Source organism: Crocodylus porosus, unplaced genomic scaffold (genome assembly GCF_001723895.1).
Source record: "Crocodylus porosus isolate Cpor-Errol unplaced genomic scaffold, CroPor_comp1, whole genome shotgun sequence".
Lineage (NCBI taxonomy): Eukaryota > Metazoa > Chordata > Crocodylia > Crocodylidae > Crocodylus > Crocodylus porosus.
The window spans coordinates 140434231-140459096 of record NW_017728906.1 but is presented as its reverse complement, the minus strand read 5'-3'; the positions used below and the strand labels follow the sequence as shown (position 1 = coordinate 140459096).

At 45.7% G+C, this 24866-nt stretch overlaps 1 protein-coding gene across 4 annotated transcripts in view; it reads left to right on the top strand.

The window, feature by feature from the left end:
* TDRD3 (tudor domain containing 3) overlaps nt 1-24866 on the top strand; it is a 154841-nt gene that overhangs the window by 71395 nt on the left and 58580 nt on the right. For 3 of the 4 annotated variants that reach the window (XM_019529818.1, XM_019529817.1, XM_019529819.1), the window contains exons 8-9: nt 320-476; nt 860-1015. In XM_019529818.1, the coding sequence (XP_019385363.1) occupies nt 320-476; nt 860-1015 (313 nt within the window). The remainder of the gene's footprint in view (nt 1-319; nt 477-859; nt 1016-24866) is intronic. The other variant, XM_019529820.1, reaches the window with a different exon arrangement.

The following is a 24866-nucleotide window of genomic DNA, read 5'->3' as shown; positions in this document are numbered from 1 at the left end:
TTGAAACCATCTAACTTTATTGCTTTGATTTTTTTTCCGTTAGCACTTAAATGATAAACCACGTTGCAAAAAATCCATCAGCTGAAATTGCCATCTGCTTCTTTGTATCCTTACCTCAGTTTATGCTGCTCAATTACATGAACTTGTGAAAGCTTATTTGCAAATGTTTTATAAATAGCCCTGAGTATTTATCATCATCCATGAAATATAAATTAATGTGTTATTTAAATATTAATGTAGACTGTAAAAACAAACCTAGGATTTTTATGGAATATGTGTTGTAGCCTGTGATTAGTTTTGTGTGCAACTTTTATTACAGGTTGATGAAAAGGCTCTAAAGCACATAACAGAAATGGGTTTCAGTAAAGAAGCAGCAAGGCAGGCGCTTATGGATAACAGCAACAGCTTAGAAGCAGCACTAAATTTTCTTCTGAACAGCAGTAAACAGAAACCTGTTCAGGGACCACCACCTAGAGGTATAACTTGTAAAGATCTGTTTTAATTTGCAATGCTTATGTAGCACAGGAATTTGTGTATTTTAAACAGAAAACAAAGTTTGTTCACTGATAATGTCTTTGCACTTAAGTTAGTGAATATCTGCATAACTATGTTTCTTTAAGTTGTTCAATGTTAGCCCTTGAATGTATTACATTTGGAGAAGTACCTCAGCATATTATACTTGCAATAGCTTGCTAGTTAACCATAACACATTTTTAGGTATCTTAATTGGGGGGAAAATTCCATATAAAGTGCAGTTCCTATATTTTCCTCCCGAAAGACTAAGTATTGTTTTCTAATTTATATAAAAAAAAAAAATGAAAACAAGTAAAATAAAAAGAGTTTTGTTTAATTTGCCCAGATGTAAATGATTTGTCTGCAATATCCCTAGGAAAGGGAAAGGGCCGAGGTCGGGTCAGAACTGATGATGAAGAGGAACTAGGAAATGCCAGACCTTCTGCACCCAGCACATTGTTTGACTTCTTGGAGTCCAAAATGGGTACTTTAACAGTAGAAGGTAAGTTGTTGAAATTAAAATATTTTTGTGAAATATCAAGCATTGCCATTTTGCTTTTTCTGGTGGCAAGATTTTGGTGGGGCTCCTAGCTGTGGGGGCATACTTTGCTGCATGTGCAAATTAAAGTTTGATAGAAACCAGCTATAGTCACAGCATATTTTCCATCTCTAGCTTTTATAGCTGAATGGATCTCTGTATAATGTGATAGTTAGTTTGCATATGTAGCCATTCTAAATTAATTGTGCAGTTAACCAGTTCATTGTGTAATACATGTGATGTGTAGAGGGTGTCTCTTTCTCCTCTCACTCTTTCTGTTCCCCCCCACCTCGCTCCACCTCCACTCCACACCTAATCTGCTTACTTCTGCCTTCCTCTTTTATTTTTTCAGTTTAGCTCATCCCCATAAAATTAAACCCCTCCTTCATGCAGAAGAACATCAAACTAATGTTTGCTGTCATCGCATTCTTCACTTTGCTTGTATCTTACCTCTCTTACCTTTACCTTATGTTTCTGTTAATTATTAACTTTGGGAGGGCACTGTCTAGGACATAGTTGCATTACCCACTGTTTATTCTTAATCACTGCACAACTAATAACAATAACAGTGAAATTAAGCAGTCATTGTGGAGGTAAGGAATATATTGATATTTGAAAATAGAGTAATTTACAGGTCTAGGGTGTGTACATTAGAGCATTGCTGTTCAACTCATCTGGCCCTTTTGGCTGGGCAAGCGTTGGTGGGCCAGTCTGTAGGTGCCCAGGGCCAGCCCATAGAGTGCTGTGTGCAATGCGCTCCCTGTATCATGTGCAGCATGCACAGGCCCTGCTTATGGGCTTGTGCTGCAGGTGATGTGTGGGCCAGAACCAGCACCCTGGGTGTGCTGCATGTGGCCCATGGACCAGCCCAGGAATGCTGACTTTGGGGCTGGTCTGGTTCAGGCTGTGCCAGAGCCAGTGGGCAGGGCCAGTTTAGTGGGGCACAGCATGCAGCATGTGCCCCATGCTAGCCCCATGCACTACCTGCTGTGCAAGCCCTAGAGTGTGCTGCAGGTGGCATATGAGCATGTGGCACTGGACTGTCTGTACAGGGGGCCAGTAGGATGTGTGTTGTGTGCAATGCCCTGTGCATTAGCTCCAGTATGGCCCAATCTGGACCAGTTCTGGAGCCACCAAGTGCAGCACCTGCAGCACTGGTTCCAGCCCACACACCAGAGCAACTCTACACACCATATGTAGTATGTGGGGTTGGTCTGGGACCCACAGGCCAAATCTGGCCTATGAGCGGTAGGTTTGATACCCCTGCAGTAGAGGCTGCTGAAGCTTTAATCTCTTTAAATTTATGGATTAATATTGTGTTACACAGGCATACCTCGTTTTATTGCGCTTCGCTTTATTGCGCTTTGCAGATATTGTGTTTTTTACAAATTGAAGGTTTGTGGCAACCCTGCGTCGAGCAAGTCTATTGGCGCCATTTTTCCATGATGGTTAGCATTTTTTTAGCAATAAAGTATTTTTTTTAATTAAATATGTACATTTTTTTTAGACGTAATGCTATTGCACACTTAATAGACTACAGTATAGGGTAAACATAACTTTTGCATGCACTGGGAAACCAAAAAATTTGTGTGACTCGCTTTATTGCGATATTCGCTTTATTGTGGTGGTCTGGAACCGAACCCACCATATCTCCAAGGTATGCCTGTATATAAATTATACTCAGTCTCTAACATGCAGCAGAACCTTGCTGTGTTTCACTAGTGCTTGGGAGTAATAACTGACTGAATTACTTGTTAAAAAAAAATTCTTATGAAAAAAGCTTTTGTATCATATTGAAAAATATAGTGACCTTGAAGAGAACAACAGGCCAGCAATGCCTGTATCTGGCAAATTAGTTGAAATATTAATTCAAGAAAAATAATAAAATACTTTGAAGGTGGTGATATGATAAACTCTAACAAATATAATTTCCACAAGGGGAAAACATGTTTCACTAATCAAATGATTCTGTTAGAACTTGTGGGGTAGCAGATAAGATGGCACTCATTTACAAAAATGTATTTTGACTTTAAAAAGGCTAGTGAAAGTGTCCCTCACTATGGATATAAAAAAACCCCTGTAACTAATCAAAAGGTGAGAGGCACATTACTGCTATGGATCAAAAATTGGATAGGAGATGAAGACTAGCAGTAGGCTTTAACAGTCATTTTTTTTGTAGTAAAAAGTAGGCAATGGGCTGTCTCAAAACCCATGTGGAACCTTGTCTTATTTTATTGTTAAAATTTGCAGTTAACAGTATGTTATGTCAGTTACACAAGTCCAACTACAACCATAGTGAACTTCAGGGAGGGGTCTAGTTGCCCAAAGTGAATGCAGAGCTCTGAGGCAATGGAAGTTCAATGCTGATGAAGGCAAAGTCATATTTGTTGAAGGGGAGAATATGAACTTAAGGTTTATAAGTTTTAAGTTAACTATTTCAAACTGGAGGGCTTTAAACTAAGTTTACTGGGGAGTGACTACCAAGGCACTGAGGTAAGTGGGGAAGTGGGAGACCTGGAGAAAAAGCAAGCAGGAGAACGCAACAAGGGAGATGCTCTCATACTTGCTGAGAAATCAGGGCAATTGACTAGTTCCCTCAGGTGCTGGTACACAAATGCACAGAATCTAGGAAACAACCAAGAAGAATTGGAAGTCCTTTCACAGTTACAGAACTGTGATGTGATTGGAATAACAGAGACTTGTGGGGACAGCTTGGGTGACTGGCATACTGTCATGGATGGGTACAAACTGTTCAGGAAAGACAGGCAGGAGAGAAGAGGAGGACTTGCACTTTGTGTAAGAGAGCCGTATGATTGCTCAGCAATCATGAGCAAGTATGAAATTGGAAATAGACCTGTTAAAAGTCACTGTGTTAAGTTAGAGGGGAGAGCAGCAAGGGTGATGTTGTAGTGGGTGTCTGCTATAAGCCACCAGACCAGGAGGAAGTGGTGGATGAGGCTTTCTTCAAACAGCTAACAGAAGTGTCTGGATCACAAGCCCTGGTTCTCATGGGAGACTTCAATCACCCTGACATCTGGTGGAAGGGCAATACAGCAGTGCGCAAGCAATCCAGGAAGTTTTTGGAAAGTGTTGGGGACAACTTCCTGGTACAAATGCTTCAGCAGCCACCTAGGAGCAGTGCTCTTCTTGACCCGCTGCTCACAAGCAGAGATGAATTGGTGGGGAACATAGTAGTGGATGACAATTTAGGCAGCAGTGACCATGAGAAGATTGAGATTGGGATCCTGAGGAAAGGACAGATGAAGGGTAGCAGAGTAAGGACCCTGGACTTACAAAAAGTAGACTTTGACTTGCTCAGGGAACTCATTGGCAGGATCCCCTGGGAAGCCAGACTGAGGTTGGAGAGGAGTCCAGGACAGCTGGCTGTACTTCAACAAAACCTTACTGAGAGTGCAGGAACTAACTATCCTGATGTACAGGAAGATTAAAAAATATGGCAGAAGACCAGCTTAGCTTAGCAAGGAACTCTTCAGTAAATGAAATCACAAAAAGGAAGCTTATAAGAAGTGGAAACTTGGACAAACAACTGGGGAGGAGTATAAGTGGACTGCTTGGGTATGCAGGGATGAAGTCAGGAAGGCCAAAGAGCAATTGGAGTTGCAACTAGCAAGGGAAGTGAAGGGTAGCAAGAAAGGTTTCTACAAGTATATTGGTAGCAAGAGGAGGATCAGGGAAAGTGTGGGTCTCTTCCTGAACAGGGGAGTTGATCTTATGACAAAGGATGCAGAAAAGGTTGAAGTGCTCAATGCCTTTTTCATCTCAGTCTTCACAGGCAAGATTAGCTCCCAGACTACTGTACTGGGCCGCACAGTTTGAGGTGGGGAGGTGAGCAGTCAATAGCAGTGAAAGAACAGGTTAGGGACTGTTTAGAAAAGCTGGACATATACAAGTCTATGGGGCCAGATGGGATGCACCTGAAGGTGCTGAGGGAGTTGGCTGATGAGATTGCAAAGCCTTTGGCCATCATCTTTGAAAATTCATGGAGATCAGGAGAAGTCCTGTATGATTGGAAAAGGGCAAACATAGTTCCCATATTAAAGAAAGGGGAAAAAGGAGGATCCAGGCAACTCTAGACCAGCCAGCCTCACCTCAGTCCTTGGAACAATCATGGAGCAGATGCTCCAGGAATCTATTCCTAAGCACTTGGGCAGAGAAGAAGGTGATTAGGAGCAGTTGGCATGGATTCACTAAGGGCAAATCATGCCTGACCAACCTGATTGCCTTCTATGATGACACGACTGGCTCTGTGGACATAGGGAGACCAATGGATGTGGTATATCTTGATTTTAGCAAAGCTTTTGGTATGGTCTCCTACAACATGCTTGCAGGCAAGCTAAGAAGTATGGGATGGATGGACCGACCGTAACGTAGATAGAAAACTGGCAGGAGCATTGGGCTTAGAGGGTAGTAGTCAATGACTCAAAGTCTAGTTGGCAGCTGGGATAAGTGGAGTGCCCCAGGGCTCAGTCTTTGGGCTGGTTTTGTTTAGTACCTTCATCAGTGACCTGAAAGGTAGGATAGAGTTGCACCCTCAACAAGTTTGCAGATGATACCAAGCTGGGTAGAGTAGTAGATATGCTGGAGGGTAGGGCTAGGATCCAGAGTGACCTAGACAAATTGGAAGTTTGGGCCAAAAGAAATCTCATGAGGTTCAACAAGGACAAGCGCAAAATCCTTTACTTAGGATGCAACAGTTCCATGCATCAGTACAGGCTGGGGGCTGATTGACTGGGCAGCAGCTCTGCAGAAAAAAACCTGGGGGTTACAATGGACAATAAGCTGAATATGAACCAGCAGCTTGCCCTTGTTGCCAAGAAGGATAACGGCATACTGGGTTGCACTGGCAGGTGCGTTGCCAGTGGGTCAGGGAAAGTGATTCTTTCCCTCTATTCAGCACCTCTATTTGAGTAGGGGGTTGGACTAGATGACCTGCTGAGGTCCCTTCAGACCCTAATTTTCTATGATTCTGTGATTATTGGGAGCTACAGGTTTTCCCCATTTCAAAACAATAAAGAGATGTTCAGTAAGATTTGCAGATAAGATAAAATTAAGGGAAGTAAATTTTTGCTAAACCTGTATTTTGCTGAATAACATGCATCCTAGGGTAATAAGGAGATTTGCTTTAAAAAACTTTTTCCCAATTTGTCAAGGGCTTTAATAGTCTTGGACAATGAAGATACTGTACTTAGAAGGCAAATATCCTGTAATCATCTTTTTAAACCAAGTCATAGAATCATAGAAGTAGGGTCGGAAGGGACCTTATAGATCTTTAAGTCCGACCCCCTCCCAGGGCAGAAGAAAAAACTGGGCTCAGATGATCCTAGCTAGATAGATAGGCATCAAGCCTCCTCTTAAAGACCCCCAGGGTAGGAGCCAGCACCACTTCCCTTGGAAGTTGGTTCCAGACCCTAGCCGCCCTAACTGTGAAGTAGTTCTTAAGGATGTCTAATCTAAACCTACTCTCCAACAACTTGTGGCTGTTATTCCTTGTTATAGGTGTAGTGTAACTGTCACACTTGGTTTAAATAAGGAAAGGAGGATTATCGGCAGTTAAGAACCTAGAAGAATAATTTCCGTCCCTAGAAAAATGTTTTGTATAAAACTTCTGTAGTACTTCATGGTTTCATAGTAGGTAGGGTCAGAAGGGACCTGAGCAGATCATCAAGTCTGACGCCCTGCCCTGGGCAGGAAAGAATGCTGGGTTCAAACAACCCTGGCTAGGTGATTGTCTAGCCTCTTTTTGAAGACCCCCAGGGTAGGAGCGAGCACCACTTCCCTTGGAAGTTGGTTGCAGATTCTAGCCACCCTGATTGTGAATTAGTGCCTCCTGATATCTAGCCTAAATCTACCTTCTGCCAGCTTGTGACCATTATTTCTAGTCACTCTTGGTAGTGCTTGGGGGAACAGGGACTCCCCCGTAGCCTGCTGGTCCCCCTTGGCCAGTTTGTAGATGGCCGCCAGATCTCCTCTCAGCCTTCTCTTGTGGAGGCTGAAGAGCTTCAGGTCCTCTAGCCACTGCTCATAGGGCCGCCTTGCTGCCTCCTGATTGTGCGAGTGGCCCTCCTCTGGACCCTCTCGATGCTGTCCACATCCCTCCTGAAGTGCGGTGCCCAGAACTGGACTCAGTACTTCAACTGCGGCCTGACCAGTGTTGCATAGATGGGGAGGATCACCTCCTTGGACCTGCTCGTGATGCATAGATTCATAGAAGTAGGGTCGGAAGGGACCTTGCAGATCATCAAGTCCGACCCCCTGCCCTGGACAGGAGAGAAAACTGAGCTCAAATGACCCCAGCCAGGTAGACGTTAAACCTCCTCTTAAAGACCCCCAGGGTAGGAGCCATCACCACTTCCCTTGGAAGTTGGTTGCAGATCCTAGTTGCCCTGACTGAGGTAGTGCCTTCAGATGTCTAGTCTAAACCTACTCTCTAACAACTTGTGGCCGTTATTCCTTGTTACCCCAGAGGGCGCTAGGGGGAAGAAAGTCTCCCAAACCCTACTGGTCCCCCCCCCAGTGAGTTTATAGACGGCCACCAGGTCCCCCCTCACCCTTCTCTTGTGAAGGCTGAACAGGTTAAAGTCCTGTAGGCTTTCTTCGTAGGGTCTGCCTTGTTGTTCCCGGATCATACAGATGGGCCTCCTCTGGACCCTATCAACGCTGTACACATCCCTGCTGAAGTGCGGTGCCCAGAACTGAACACAGTACTCTAGCTGTGGCCTGACCAGTGCCACATAGAGGGGGAGGATCGCCTCCTTGGCCCTGCTTGAGATGCATTTGTGGATGCACGACTAGCTACAGTTAGCCCTACTGACTGTGACCTCGCATTGTCGGCCCATGTTCATCTTGGAGTCAACAACGACTCCAAGATTTCTTTCTGCCACCGTGCTCTCAAGAAGGGAGTTTCCCAGCTTATAAGTGTGCTGCTGGTTCCTACTGCCCAAGTGCAGTACTCTGCACTTGTCAGTATTGAAACCCATCATATTTTTGTTAGCCCACCCCTGTAACCTGTGCGGGCCCTGCTGTAATCTGTCCTTCCCTACTAGTGTGCCCACCTCACCCCAAATCTTGGTATCATCAGCAAATTTAAACAGGCTGCTTTTCACCCCGTCATCCAAGTCATTAATAAAGAAATTGAACAGTGTGGGCCCAAGGACTGAGCTCTGGGAGACTCCACTGCCCACTTGCCTCCAGGTTGAAAGACCCGTCCACCACTACCCTCTGAGTACAACCCTTCAGCCAATTTGCAATCCATCTGTGTAGGCATCAATGCCGCAGTCACCTAGGTTTTTAATGAGAATGGGGTGGGAGACAGTGTCAAAGGCCTTCCTGAAGTCCAGAAAGACTACATCCACTGTGACACCTGTGTCCAATGCTTTTGTGACCTGATTATAGAAGGCAATCAGGTTGGTCTGACAGGACCTGCCCCTAGTGAAACCGTGCTGGTTGCCCTTGAGCATCATCCCTGCTGCTGGCCCATCACAGATGTGCTCCTTGATAATCTTCTCAAAGAGTTTCCCCAGGATTGAAGTAAAACTAATGTGCCTATAGTTGCCTGGGTCCTCCCTCTTCCCTTTTTTAAAGATGGGAACCATGTTAGCTTTCTTCTAGTCATCTAGCACCTGGCCAGAGCACCACGAGGGCTCATAAAGCCGTGCCGGGGGCCCGCCATAACCCCTGCCAATTCCCTCAACACTCTGACGTGGAGAGCATCTGGACCTGCTGATTTGAACATGTCTAGCCCCTCCAGAAGCTCTCTAACCTGGTCCTCCCTGACCTTAGGCTTTGTGGTGTTTCTCCCCAGTCCATCTGGAATCTTGGTCGGGGAGTTCAGGTCCGTGCACAAGAAAATGGAGGTGAAGAATTTGTTAAAGAGGTCTGCTTTCTCCTCTGGTACAACCACTATATTGCCATCTATTGATGCAGGACAAGGTGCGGTTAGCCTTCCTGACCACATCCTCACATTGGCCTGGAATCAGTAATGACACCAAGATCCTTTTCTGCCTCTGTGCTGACTAGATGGGAGTTCCCCACCCTGCAGGTATGCTGCTGGTTCTTCCTCTCTAGGTGCAGTACCTTGCACGTGTCAGTATTGAATCCCATCCTGTTCTCATTCTCCCACCTCTGTAACCTGTCTAGATCTAGTTGCAGCCTGTCCCTCTCCTCCAGTGTGCCCACTTCTTGCCACATCTTAGTGTCATCTGCGAATTTGAACAAGGTGCTTTTCACCCCCTCATTCAAGTTGCTGATAAAGTTGTTGAATAGTGCAGGCCCAAGGACCGAGCCCTGGGAGACCCCACTGCCCACATCCCTCCAGGCTGAAAAAAGCCCATCCACCACCACTCTCTGGGTGCGGCCCTCCCGCCAATTTGTGACCCATCTGACTGTGTAGGCATCTATGCCACAGTCACCTAATTTCTTAATGAGGATGGGGTGAGAGACTGTGTCAAAGGGCTTCCTAAAGTCTAGAAAGACTACGTCCAATGCAGCACCTGCATCCAAAGATTTTGTGATTTGGTCATAGAAGGCCACCAGGTTGGTCTGACAGGACCTGCCTTGAATGAACCCATGTTGGTTGCCCCTAAGCATGATCTCCGCTGCTGGCCCCTTGCAGATGTACTCCTGGATAATTTTCTCAAGGAGAGTCCCCTGGACTGAGGTAAGACTAATGGGCCTTTAGTTTCCTGGGTCCTCCTTCCTCCCTTTCTTGAAAATGGGGACCACATTGGCCCTTTTCCAGTCCTCTGGCACCTCACCAGAGCACCACAAGTGCTTGTAAAGCTGTGCCAGGGGGTCCTGCAATGACCTGTGCTAATTTCCTCAGCACTTTGGGGTGGAGATCAAATCAGCAGGCCCTGACGGACATGTCTAGACCCACCAGAAGTTCTCTGACTGGGTTCTCACTGACCCTGGGCCTGGCAGTGCCTCTCCTGCATCTGTCAGGGATCCTAGTGGGGGGGATGCCCTGGGCCTTGCTCAAAAAGATGGAGGCAAAGAAATTGTTAAAGAGGTTAGCTTTGTTATCTGATGTGACCACCAGATTTCCTAGCGTATCCTGCAGAAGCCCTACGTTACCTGGTACCTTCTTTTTAGCCCCTCTGTATTTAAAAAAGGACTTCTTGTTATCCTTGATGCAGGTTGCTAGTCCCAGTTTCATCTCTGCCTTAGCCTTCCTAACAACCCCCCTATTGCCTCAAGCAATGGAGGTATAATCCTCCTTGGTGATGGCCCCTCCCTTCCACTGAGTGTACGCCTGCTTTTTAGCTTTGAGATGTTCGTGGATGCTTCTGGTGAGCCATGGGGGCTTTAGAGCACTCCTGCCCCCTTTGATCCACGTGGGTATTGTCACCCTTTGGGCTTGGAGGATCGTCTCCTTAAGGAACAAGCACTCTTCCTGGACTCCCAACTCCCCTCCACTCTGGGACCTCAGTGCCTCCATGACTAGTCTCCGTACCTCATTGAAATCTGCCCTCCTGAAGTCTAGGGCTATTACCTTGCTGCAGGCCTTTGACACCCTGCGCTGGATGGTGAATTCCAGTAGGTGATGATTGCTATCGCCCAGGTGGTCGAGAACCTGCGGTCCACTCACCAGGTCATCACCCATGGCGAGAACCAGGTCCAACAAGTCATTTCCTCTGGTGGGACTGGGCACCTCCTGGGTTAAATGGAGGTCCTGTAACTTGGCTAGGAACCTAATGGGTGGTCAGACCTGTTTAACTGCTCTTTCTAGCTGATGTCTGGGTAGTTTAGGTCACTATGGTGACCACGTCCCTTGACTTTACTGCCTCCACAAGCTGACCTGAGAGTTCCCCGTCCAGCTCTTCCCCCTGGTCGGGTGGCCTGTAAACCCCTACTATTAAGTCTCCTTCCCTCCAAGCCCCTTGTATACGGACCCAGAGCACTTCGGTCTGCCCCTCCTCTGACCCAGTGCTATTTGTTGAGGATGTGTATTGCTCTTTGATGTAGAGTGCCACACCCCGACCTTTCCTTCCTGTTCTATCCCTCCTGTACAGCCTATAGCCCCTGATGTTAACTGCCCAGTCATGTGTTGGATCCCACCAAGTTTCAGTGAGCCCCACTATGTCCAGGTTTGTTTTAGCTAGCAGGAGGGCAAGTGTCTTCTGCTTGTTCCCCATGCTATAAGCATTAGTGTAGAGGCATTTAAGGCCTCCTGAAGGTGCATGCACTGCCCCCCTGATCCCAGGACTATCTGGGCCCCTGTTTCTTACCTGGATATTTCTTGTGCTCATTGCCTGTCTTGGCTGGGCTATTCTTGTGGGTGGCTCTTTGTTTGGTGTTGCGTGGCTCCCTCCGTCCTCAACTTCCTCTTCCCCCGACTGAGCCTACTGTATGTACTCAATTAGAAGATGATGTTTTTTCCCCTGTTTGACACATGGAAAAAAGTCCATCACTTTAGAGTTGAGCACGTGGCAGCAGGGGACAGGGTTAGAGTTGGAGACAGTCACAGCTGCCACCTGCCCCGTTTTGCCTCTTTACGCCCAGCCATTCCACCCCAGCAGTCCCCAGTCTCTCTGCCACACTATCTGTCCCCCTCTGCAGCACTCTTCCTTCACTTTGCTCCACACTGGCAGACTCCATCCTCAATACACTCTGAAGCAGGTGCTCCAACCCCGTTCTATAGCAGTAGCACTGCTGCTGCTACAGGGTCAGGCTGGAGCCATGCTCTATCCCCCAGGCTGCAGCAGGGGTGGAACCTGCTGGTGTGGAGCAGAGGTAAGGGGTGGAGGCTGAGGGGCAGGCATGGAGGAGAGACATCGGGGTGGGGGGAGACGGGATGAAGGCAGGTCAGGGGACCCAAGCCTGTAGCATGGATGGGGAAAGATGGGGAAATGGGGGAAGGGGGATTGGGGCAACCTGGGCTATGGGGAGGAGCAGGGGGCAAATGTCCTGCCTTTCACTGCCTGTCTCCTACCATGTGTACACTACTGCTTGTCCCCCACTCCTCCGTTCACTCCCTGCCTCCTTTGCCACCCCACTACTTGCCCTATTGTGCCCCCCTACTGTCTGTGCCCCCCCACTGCCTGTCACATTACTATCCCCTGCCACCAACCAGGTTTCTCTACTTCTTTACTCATTCCCTGTCCCTCACTTGCAGGACAAATTTAAAACGATCCTCCATAAATTAGATTCCATACATGAAAAATTATAAATTTGTAATTTTTCCCATGTATAGAATCTGATTATTGTGGGGTGGGGGTTGTCTTAAATTCATAGTCTTGTATTCTGGTAAATATGATACATAGAAGGCCAGTCAGGATGGTGCTTCATTGTGCTAGATACTGTAAAAATACTTAGAAATATCTATTAAAGATCTTAAAATAGAAAAGGACACGTGATGTATTAAAGGGAGGGGAAAGAGTTTCCATCAAATACACAATTATTTTTATGTGCACAGCTGAATATGCATTTTTTATTGTAAGTTATTGTTAATTATTCTGATCCTGGAAGGTATTAATGGAAATTTGTGCATAATACCAACTTGGGAGGAGTTTTGAATGTCAATAAAGACAGGGAACTGAAATAAAGAGACTGTACTAAGAAAATGAAGTGGGTTCAATGAAAATATCTAGTTAAAATAGTTCATACTCTTAAATTGGGTTAATGTTGCACTGAGTCAATTTACCTTGGTAAGTTACCAGGTTATGCTAAATCAATAAAAAAGAAAGGCTAAAAGTGTCTATTTTAAAGAAGTGTGTGTGTGTTTTTAAATCTGTTCACCTTTCTGATATAGGAAAGGGCAAAGAGATGGTAAATGTGCTAGAAAATAATTAATTTAATGTGGTGCTTAGGATTTACAAACTGCTCCTGCTTTTTTTGGTCATGAGTAGGGATCCTGGTTTTCTCTGATTAAAAGAAGAATGCCCAAGTTTTGGGTTTAAACAAGTAACCCAGAATCCAATTTTTTCCGTAATTAAAATGAAACACCACTAATATATTGATATATGTCTATATAGAAGAATAGTGCTTGGGTTTGGATTCCTGTTTTCACCAAAAATAGGTATAAATTTCCTTTGCAAAATGTTAACATCATCTGGAAATGGTCTTCTGATGGGGAATTTGCAGATGGTGTGATTAAAGACAGAACAACTGTAGAATAACAAATGTGTCAGAGGTAAAATTAGATATGTAACAGGGCCTTTTTATAAATTCTGCAATATAATAGAACAGTACACTATATTAGACCAGGAAATTGCAAGTATGTGAGAAAATTATTGCATATATGAAGCACTGAATTTTCAAAAGGACTGTGCAGCAGGGGGGGTGTGTGTGTGTGTGTGTGTGTGTGTGTGTGTGTGTGTGTGTGTGTGTGTGTGTGTGTGTGTGTGTGTGTGTGTGTGTGTGGAATATGCATTGCTTTCCCAAAAGTAGAAGGTTTTAGACTTGGAGGACAATTTTGTTAAGTTTTTAGCTTAATGGTTAAAACAGTTACGCTTGTGCACAGGGTATGAAGAACTTGCAGAAAATGCAAGTAGGGATAAAAAGGAAGTAGTATATGTAGAACTGTCCTTGTGAGGGGATAGGCATTATCAGTCACATGGTGCTCCCTTTGTTTGGCTGATCTGTGCACACGCTGTTGGGATACTGTCTGTGAAGCCATATCCTTAATGAGCTTGTTATTCCAAGTAAGAAAGTACAGACTTCAGTTCTTAGCAAGAAAAGCTCAGCCAGGCTTATTGTTCACGCACAGCCTAGACACTTTGGCTAACTGGTACACGCACAGCCTAGATATCATAGCTAACTGGTACACACGGTGCTAGCTAGGTCATTTGCAGGTATGGTACAACCATGTACGTAACCCCAAAGCCTAGTATAAAGCATCCCGTGTTTCTAGGCCCCTTTATATACATGAATCACCAAACTTTATATTGCAGAATACACATCCTAATTCTCACCAATTACTAAAATACACTTAGATGAAGATCATCCGCATCATGCTTCTCATCAATTATGCAGTCTTCATACCAGATATGGACACCCGTGGCCAGGTAGCTCTTATCTTTGTTTTGGTGTTTGGTACTGGTCTTATCAATTTGCTGTCTGTCTATTGGCCTTGGAGGCTCCTCTAAAATTAATAAGCTGCTTTCCAGTATATCTGTGCAAGCCATGTATGATATACCTGGTTTGTCGCATGCTGACCAGAGATATTTTTCAAAGTAGACATTTATCTCTTTAGAAACAAAGTCTTAAATATTTTGTCGCTTACATATAAACCATTCAAGTGAACTAACCAGGTACTTTAATTAGAGTTCTATGAAGGACCTGCTTTTATTTTGTTTTGTTTTATTTTTGAAAGCTTGTGAAGTTTTATCTGTTTTGACACATCTAGTACAGAGTGGTCACTGAATGCCTATTGGTTCTTTTTATATAAGAGAACTAAAACAATATTTGTGTAACCATCTATTAGGTTAGGAATTAGGCTAATCATTGACTCTTCTTTTGAGTTAATTAAATAAAGTGGATATATTAAAAATTTGCTTTGAGCTCCGGACAGGTTTACCATTTGGTAGAAATCCTTGTTAAAAGTATCCTATTGTTTGCCCTTTTTCTCTACTTGCTTTTCCAGTGGTAGTGGTAGTGCAGTTAAAAGCCTTGGGAGAAGAGTGAGGGAATATGGGACAGTATTTTCAAACCTTGTTTTTTCATCATGGGGATCAGAAACATATAGATAACAAAGTAGAAACTAAAACAATTAGAAGAGGGGAATCTTTAGAGGTAAGCAAGATACATCCTTTGTTTCAGTCTTTTGACCATATGTGTAGATTGGTTGGTTGGTAGAGTTACAATTCAAATTAGGATAAATGTTTAAAGGCTGTAGGCAACGGTATCTTTTATTTCCATGATATTCACACAGAATTCTGAAATTAGTGACCCTGGTATGTGCAAAGAAAGAAGGGGAATAGAAAATGAAATAACTGCGTATATTGTTGCTGTTTAATTGTTGCCCTGACGAAGTATGGACAGCTGAAATATTGTTAGGAACCTACATTTACAGTAAAAATAAAATGCCTAATAACTACCTGGATTGTTTGGGTAAAGGATCTCTCTGAACATGTTGCCATTTCTCCTTGTGCCTTACCTATAACATAAAACAATGGTAAAAATAATTTTCATAGCCTGCTTTTTTGCCACATTTAATATATTGTGAAGAAATGTATACTGTGTGTTTGTGTTCAAAGATTGTAATATTCAGCTAAAAACAAAAAATTGAAGCCAGCATACGATATATGGCTTTCTCAACATTCCTGTTGGGTAGGAGAGAAAAATAGAACCAGTTACTTTTCCCTTAAGTTCAGATCATATTTTTTTTCTTTATCAGTTATTTTTTTTCTGATAATGCAAATGCTTTATGGAACTGTTCCTTTGCAATCTGTACTTCTGCATTGTGCTGTATTACTTTCATAACAAGTTGCATTGTTTTTGTACAAACTATAGCAAATAAACTTAAGTTCAAGTAGAGACAAGCATGTCTCTTGGTTCCTACCATTATATCCCAGAACTAAAGCAGAAAGGAGCCTAAAAAGTAGGACTGTGCAAAATTTAACCAACTGTACTGTTTTGAAGCTGTTTTGACATGTTTCAAGCTTGTAACAGTGAAACTGAGATAAACACCTTTGAAGTGAAATAAGGGCACTCAATGTTTGGAAAGTTTCAAAATATTTAGAGTTTCGAAGCTGGCGGGTGGCAGGAGGCAGGGGAGATCCGGGGCTGTGGGCTGAGTGGCTCTGTAGGTCTGTGGAGCTCAGTCCAGTGGTGGGAGGCGGAGCACAGCCCTGGCTTTGCCTACCTCCCACTGCCGAGCTGAGCTCAATGGGGCTCCGCAGTCACTTGGAGCGCAGCCCTGTGGTGGGAGGCTAGCAGCGCCAGGGATGTGCTCCACCTCCTGCCACTGGGATGAGCTCTATGGGGCTCCTCAGCCGCTTGGAGCACAGCCAGGCAGCAGGCAGAGCCAGGGCTGCTCTCCGATTGGCTCCGCCAGCTCCATGGAGTGCAGCCTGGCGGTGGGAGGAGGGCAGAGCCAGGGCTATGCTCCATGGAGCCTGGCCCTGGGTGCGGGTTGCATACAGCGCCAGTCCTGGCAGCCACCTGTCATCTGGCACAGATCCAGTGGCCTGCGCCCCTAGGAGGAGTCTGGCACTCTGGTGCTTTTCTGCGTGCCAGATAACAGGAAGCTGCCACTGCCAGCAAGTGCCAAGTTTTGCTTTTGCCAGTTTGAGGTGCCTCTGAACCTATCCCCTTGAAACTTGGCAGGCTTCGTGCCCTCTGAAGGGGCTACCATTCCTGTAATTTTCATCCGAATCAGGCAAGAAATGACAATGTTTTGTGCATTTTCATGATTTCCCATTATAGCCTATGGGCAAAATGTCAAAACATGTCGAAACAGCGAAAGAGTTTTGGTGACATGAAACCAGGGTGGTGCTTTGAAATGAAATGACAAAACAAAACACTCTCCCTTTGAAACAGACATTGAAACGAAATGATGGTGTTTCACACAGCCCTACTACAAAGATGTCTTGTGTAGTTCGTGGAACAATCTCCTCTTCATTTCAGAAATATTATGCAGAAATGGAAGAGGTTTTTTTTCATAAATTAGCATAGTACATTCTTGCAAAAACACTTGGATCCAAGAGTTAGTAAAGCAGCTGGCACAACCAGGCGTCTGGCTACTGACCATGTTGTCAGGTGCACTATGAGCCATTCTAGAGTTTACCAAATATTTTTATGAGGTGCTTGGGCCTCATTATTAACAAGTATATTTTCTTGTAAAATGGGATTGCTTATAATTGTATTTTGCTAATAAATACTGTATTACTGCAGTTATTTAATTGAGCTTTATTACCACAATCCCTTGTTTGCCTGTAACATAAGTAATTTTAAATAGTTGAATATTATTTTATATTTTGGTCTATGTAACAAACCTGAAGCAATTTATCCAGCAAGAAGGGAAAAAACATTTAATGCGTCTTCTCTGTGTTGTGTGGTATTTTTACTTTTTCTGCTCTGTATCCAGGATGTGTTTTTGGCTGATTCATGTTTATGACTCTCAGCTGGAGTTGTAGAAGGGAGAATTAGCTAAAATGAAGATTATTTGTCAGTAATTCATGGCTTTGAAAAAAAATCTACTTCACATACACAAGCATTTTTACACAGAGGTCCTTTATTTATTTATTTTTACAAAAATATTAGGGTGGAACAAATTAAATGTAAATCATAGAATCATAGAAGTCGGGCCGGAAGGGACCTTGTAGATCTTCAAGTCCGACCCCCTGCCTGGGCAGGAGAAAAACTGGGCTCAGATGACTCCAGCCAGGTAGGCTTCAAGCCTCTTCTTAAAGACCCCCAGGGTAGGAGCCAGCACCACTTCCCTAGGAAGTTGGTTCCAGCTCCTAGCCGCCCTAACTGTGAAGTAGTTCTTACGGATGTCTCATCTAAACTTATTCTCCAACAACTTATGGATGTTATTCTTTGTTATGCTGGGGGGCGCTAGGGGGAACAAGATCTCTCCCAAACTCTTCTGGCCCCCCCTAGTGAGTTTATAGATGGTTACCAGGTCCCCCCTCAGCCTTCTGTTGTGAAGGCTGAACAGGTTCAGGTCCTGCAGGCTGTTGTTGTAGGGTCTGCCCTGTTCTCCCTGGATCATGTGGGTGGCCCTCCTCTGGACCCTCTCAAAGTTGTCCACATCCCTCCTGAAGTGAGGCGCACAGAACTGGACACAGTACTCCAGCTGTGGCCTGACCAGTGTCGCGTAGAGGGGGAGGATCACCTCCTTGGCCCTACTTAAGATGCACCTGTGGATGCACAACACAGTCCGGTTAGCCCTGCCAACCATGACCTTGCATTGTCGGCCCACATTCATCTTGGAGTCAATAATGACTCCAAGATCCCTTTCTGCCTCTGTGCTCTCAAGAAGGGAGTTTCCCATCTTCTAAGTGTTCTGCTAGTTACTGCTGCCCAAGTGCAGCACCCTGCACTTGTCAGGATTGAAGTGCATCCTGTTCTTGCTAGCCCACCCCTGTAACCTATCCAAGTCTTGCTGCAGTCTTCCCCTCCCTACTAGCGTGCTCACCTCACCCCAAATTTTGGTATCATCAGCAAATTCAAACAGGTTGCTTTTCACCCTGTCGTCCAAATTGCTGATAAAGAAATTGAACAGCGCGGGCCCAAGGACCGAGCCCTGGGGGACTCGGCTGCCCACTTCCCCCCAGGTCAAATATGACCTGTCCACCACAACTCTCTGAGCGCGACCCTTCAGCCAATCTGCAATCTATCTGACTGTGTAGGTATGAATGCCACAGTTGCCTAGTAGTTTTTTAATGAGGATGGGGTGTGAGACGGTGTCAAAGGCCTTGCTGAAGTCCAGAAAGACTACATCCACGGCGACACCTGCATCCAGTACTTTTGTGACCTTGTCACCAGGTAGATAAATTATTAATAAAAATCAGTGATTTTAATTACTTAAAAAAAGTAGATGTTTTCTCTAATTCTCCCTCTCTCTCTTTTAATATAGAAAAGCATAAATCATGAAACTCAGATTTTTTTTATAGTTGCCTTTTGATTGTTCCTATTTTACTGAAAGGTCTTAATGGGTATAACAAATATAGGTCTTAACATATTTTGTTTAACAATTATATTTCATTTTAAAGAGATTTATTTCTACAAGAAAAAAATATAAGATAATGGTATAATAGCTTAATTTATTTAACAAACCTCTATTTTTATAATTGAAGAATATACATAGAAAAGTGTGATGGAAACAAGGAATATAGCTGCATCATTTAAGGAATATATGACATTTTATTTTGAAGTTTATTCTCATCTCAGTTTAAGGGAATTTACATAGCGGTAAAATAAAATATAAAGAATGCTTTATCTTTGCCCTTTAACATTTAACCTTAATGGCATGCATTCCAACTCAAGGCATAAGAACATGAGTGCCCTACTGGGTCAGACTAGGGTCCATTTAGCTCAGTATTCTGGCTCCACCAATGGCAGAAATGGATATTATAGAGCGGGGGTGTCAAATGCACTCCCATGGGCTGGATGAGTGACATGGGGCTTGTCCGCAGGCCAGGTGCCCACTGTGGCACTTCCAGTTTCTCTAAGTCCCCGTTGCTTGGGGCAAAGCAGCCTGTGCTGCTGACCCCCCACAGCCCTGGGGGCATAACAGGCTGTGCGGGGCTGTGCAGAACCCACTTCCCTGTAGAGGGACACCCCAGACACGGCGTGAGAAGTGGCAGCCGGGGCTGCTTAATTAATTGGCATATTTTATTATCCAGCATCCAATACAATACCTACAAGGCAGTTGGTAAAAGCAAATCATTTTCTAGCCATCAGTGCCTTTTATAGTGGGAGAGCCTTGACCTTGATCTCTCTAGAGTTAGTTATCCTTTATTCGGTGTCCTCCTTGGCATTCACCATTATTGTTTAGAGATGGCAGAGGAAACATCTCCACCCTGTTCAGCAAACATTAATAGGCAGTACGAGGAGAATGGGAAAACTTGTTTGGTACCAGTGGGAGATGTACAATAAAAAATAGCGGTAATCCTTTTTGCATTTAGTTTCAGGTGGGCAGCCAACTCTCTTCTTCATTCTTAACATTTATAAAATTGGGAAAGAGATCAGTAAAAGAATCAGCTGCCACTATTTTGAAGACAACTGAGGGAGATTGAGCAGCTTGCGGGCTTGTATGTGGGAAATCCAGTACCTGACGTTTTGTTGTTGAAGGCATTTTAAAATTGGCATAGTGGGTAACCAAGATTTTCTGTATATTATGTTTGAAGAGTAGAACATCTGATACGCTTTTACCTGTAGTAAGGTTGAATTGTTGTTATATCCAGATTGTCCCAGGAGATGTCTGAGTGGTAAGGGTTGTTTTGTTTTTTTACAATATCTTCTATTGTACTAGCTTTATAGGTGGGAGAAATGTTTGACAAGTTTTTGGGCAAAAAACACCTCTCTTCACGTCTGGGGAAAAGAAGTTGTCCGTATCTTTCCCAAACCTGTGAAGAAGGGTGCTTTGGGTCCAGAATCCCGTCAAACATTTCTCCCAGCTTTACAGGTGATGCAATAAAACATACTGCAACCCCCCCCCCCCACCACCACCTTACTGCCTGAAGATTTTTAGTGCTTCCAGTCTTGTGTTGTGAATTTAAAACTAAATTATTTTATCTTGCAGTTTTATAATTTGTTTGCATTTATAGTTCTTAAAACTAATTTCAACTCTCTCTCTCATACTTTTTTTCCCTTTCTTATAGGGGTAAAAAAGGTGGTTGCTGTAATGCCTCCCTCCAAACCCTTATTCTTTTCTTGTATTCCCAAAATCTGATGCATTTCTGAACACATTGTACCGATCTTGTTAATTGGGGTTTCTGCATTTTTCTCTTATGTGATTTATGGGCATTGGCAATTTGATAGAGTTTTCTGGATTTCATTTTCTGACAGATTAGCTAACAGAGTTCAGAGAAAGTGTAGACAAATCTCTTCGTTGACCAGTTGGAATGATTAGATTTTGCGTCATATTAGTAGCTCTGAATTCATATTTTCATTCAGCTTTAGAAACGAGAATCATTGCCTTACTATTTTCTGGTGTCCTAAAGTCATTGGACACTACAGTGCTTTGCTGAATCTACTTACTGGTTCCATTTAATTCACTTCAGATTTCTTTCTGTGCATTTGTATGGCCTATAGAGAATGCTTGCTTTGTTAGGCCAGCTTTTCGGTTCATAATACTTCCTGGAGCTGACAGCAAGGGAATGTGTTTCTGAATGCATCTGAATCGTGTAGCAAGCTGCTGGTTTCTTTTTACCTCAGCATGCTGTCTGAGCTTTTTGTCGATGTAGGAAAATCTGTCTGGTATGACTTGAAATACTTTCATAACATGCATTGCACCCTGAAACAAGGCCTGTTCTGCTTTTTAAGCCCATGGTCCTCATATTTATTTCTTATGAAGCATTCCAGCCTGCATTGATACCAGTATGCAAATTTCTGTCAGTTTTAAGTTCTTTGCCATTGATTGTCCTTATAGTCTTCTCAGTTTGGACAGAACTTTAGATCTATTAGTGAGTTTTGTGTAAAGTCAACAAAGTTCAGGGTGTCTGAGGCCATTTATATTTCTAGATTGTATAGATGTTGTGCTATAGAACTCTGTTGTTTTTTTGTTTGTGGAGCCTGCCTCAAATGCTTGTGGACAGTAGGTTTTGCATCCCAATCACCTTTTTATAGTACTGACTTAATTCCATATCAGTAGTGCCGTGTCAGTTGTTAACAGTGTAGACACAGGGCTTTTTGGAAGGTAAATTGTAGAAGGCAAAGGACTTATCCCCTAATAACTGGTGATTTGAATGTATAATGCACTTTCTCAAACAAGCAGATCTAGTTCCTGAGTTCAGTGTCAATAAAGTAATTATAAAATAGAATAAATGTGTACTGTGGATTCTTTTTCTTTCAAATGCAAATGAACACCAGTTAGTAAACAGTGAATTTTTGGGGACTTTGATTTATAACTGGTCAACAGCAAAAAAAGCCCCAGTTTGGCTCCGGAGCAGCGAGAGACATGCAGGTGAAAGTCTGCTGTGCCCCTGCTCCCCCGAAGCCCCCCAGAGACCCCCCCAGCAGCCACGGAGCCCCCCGCCGACCCCCAGCACAGCCCGAGGCAAGCGGGGCCTGTGATGAGAGGGGGTTAACCCCTCACTGAGTGGGAGGAGGCGTCTGAGTGGAGCCGGGCCAGGTCAAGCCCCGCCCAGGCCCCTGCTTTGCCCATTCCCCTTGCCTGAGAGCAGCTTTACCTGACGGCGGGCCCACTGCGCATGCGCGCAGTTTAAAAGGGTCCACCAACAGCAAAAAAAAGCCCCGGTTAGGCTCTGGAGCGGCGAGAGATGCACAGGTGAAAGCTCGCTGTGCCTCCGCTGCCCCGAAGCCCCCCCCGGGGCCCGTGGTGGGAGGGGGTTAACCCCTCACTGAGTGGGAGGAGGCAGCTGAGTGGAGCTGGGCGGGGTCAAGCCCCGCCCAGGCCCCTGCTTCACCCAGCGCGCCATTGAGCCACACGAACAGGCTGTGCAAACAGGCACAGGTGCACTTGCCTGGCAGTGCGTGGGTTAGTGTGATGTTCATGCAGGAGGGCGCACGGGAGGGCCTGAGACCTTGCCTGCGAACCCCCCAGGGTAGACAGTCCCAGCTGTAGCCAGCCTACCAGAGGCATGACATGGATGGGCACGCGTCGCACCCTGAGGGTCCCCTCGGGCTCTGCGCCCGGCCCCCCTGGCACCTCAGAGGTGACCACCCAGACGGAGCCCATGGTTCCGGGCTCCATGCAGATGGAGCCCCTGGCTCTCAGCTGCGCGGGCTGCCTGTTCCTTTTTCAGACTCCGGCGGCCGGGAGCACAGCCACCTCCCCATGTGGGGTCTGCTCCCTTTTGGGGTCTTTGGCGCGCCAGCTGGAGGAGCTCCAGGCCACAGTCCAGAGACTGCGTGTCATCAGGGACTGTGAGCAGGAGATTGACTCCTACTGCCAGGCCCTTCTACCCTGGGAGCCGGAGGGTAGACCACGGTCTCCCTCCAGGACAAGGGAGGACTCCAGGACCTCCCATTCTGTCCAGTTGGGGGCATGGACGAAAGTGGGGCCCTAAGGCCTGTCGCACCAAGGCCCCTGCCCTGCCGGAGCTTAGCAACAGATACACACCTCTTGCTGCTCCAGCAGAGCCTGCTGAGTTGCCAGCTCCCACAGGCAACACAGGCTCAACTGTAGCTACCGTCCCTGCTCTCCCCAAGACAAAACGTAATGTGTTTGTTGTGCGAGACTCCATCCTGAGGGGGACTGAGGGGACAATCTGCCGCTCTGACCCCTTAGCCCAGGAAGTCTGCTGCTTCCCAGGGGCCCGTATCCAGGACATTGTGGAGAAGATCCCAAATCTCCTCCAGCCCAAAGACCACTGTCCTATGCTCCTTATTCATATGGGTACCAATGACATGGCTCTGAGTGCTCCCAGCCAGTTCATGAGGCATTACAGGGATTTGAGAGTGGGGCTAAAAGGTCTGGGGGCACAGGTGGTGTTCTCGTCGATCCTCTCAGTCTCGGGCTATGGGCTGAGGAGGGAGAGGAGGATCCACGTAGTCAACCAAAGACTGAAGCGCTGGTGTCATCGGGAAGGCTTTGGCTTTCATGACCACAGCCTGCTCTTTGGTGAGAGAGGGAGCGAGCTGCTGGGAAGAGATGGCCTCCACCTCTCTCCCCTGGGGAGGAGGCTCTTCTCAGCCAGACTGGCTGACCTGCTAAACTAAGCCCGCTGGGGGATGGGGGGACTACCACCACTGCTGGCCCGCTGAGCAACCCTTGCAAAGCCAGCAGACCAAGGCACTTAAAGGAGCCCACCCCTGCCCCAGCCCTGGCACAATCTGTGGGCAAGGCAAGAGCCCCCAAGGGGACACTTGCCTGCCTGTACACAAATGCCAGGAGCTTGGGGAATAAGGAGGAGGAGCTCTTCCTCCTGCTCAATGCAAATAACTATGACATCATAGGGATAACGGAGACCTGGTGGGACTCCAACTATGACTGGACCTCAGGTATTGATGGCTACACTTTGTACAGGAGGGATCAAGTAGATAAAGGGGGTGGGGGTGTAGCTGTCTATGTTCAGGAAAGCTACATGTCCCTGGAAGCTGATATTGGCGACCAGGGTGGACGACTGGAGACCCTCTGGGTTAAAATCTGTGAGAAACACGGCACAGGGGACACAACGGTGGGAGTCCACTACAGACCTCCCACCCAAAGTCCTGAGCTTAATGAGGAGTTTGCCTGGGGACTGGCTGAGGCTGCATGCTCCAGGACCATGGTTGTCATGGGTGACTTGAATTACCCGGACATCTCATGGGAGGATCACTCAGCAAAATCCGAGTGGTCGCAAAGCTTCCTCTCGTGCGTGGATGACCTCTACCTGACTCAAGAAGTCTATGGCCCAACGAGACAAAGCGCTGCTCGACCTGGTACTGGCTACTGGGGATAACCTAATTGGCGACGTAGTGATCTATGGGAAACTGGGTGACAGTGACCATGAGCTGATCACCTTCACCATCCACCGTAAAGCTGACAAGTCAGTCAGCAACACGGAAGTCCTTGACTTGAGGAAAGCCAACTTTGACAAGCTCAGGAGGCTTGTCAGTGAGGCCCTAAGGGACCATGACCCCAGGGAGAGTGGAGTTCAAGAAGAGTGGTTGCTCCTGAAGGGAGCAATCCTCAATGCACAAGCTAATTCTATTCCATCTCATAGGAAAGGCAGCAAGAGGGCACAGCAGCCCCCCAGGCTCTCCAGGGATCTAGCAGACCTCCTGAGACTAAAAAGAAGGGCCTACAAAGGATGGAGAATGGAATTCACCTGCAAGGAGGATTATTCTGCACTGGTCTGGTCCTGCAGGGAGGGAACCAGGAAAGCCAAGGCTGCAACTGAACTCCAACTAGCTTTGAGCATCAAGGACAATAAAACATCCTTTTTTAGATATGTGGGGAGCCAGAGAAAAAGCAAGGGCAACACTGGACCCCTGCTGAACCAGATTGGACAATTGACAACTGATGCCCAGGAAAAAGCCAACCTATTAAATGAGTACTATTTGTCGGTCTTTCATCAGTCCCATGGGACGCCCATGCCTGGTACGGGACAGGGAGGCCCACATGAGGGAGATCCTCTGCCCGCAATAATGCTGACCTTGTGAAGGAACATCTTGAGAAGCTGGATACCTTCAAGTCAGCCAGCCCTGACAATCTACACCCCAGGGTACTCAAGGAGCT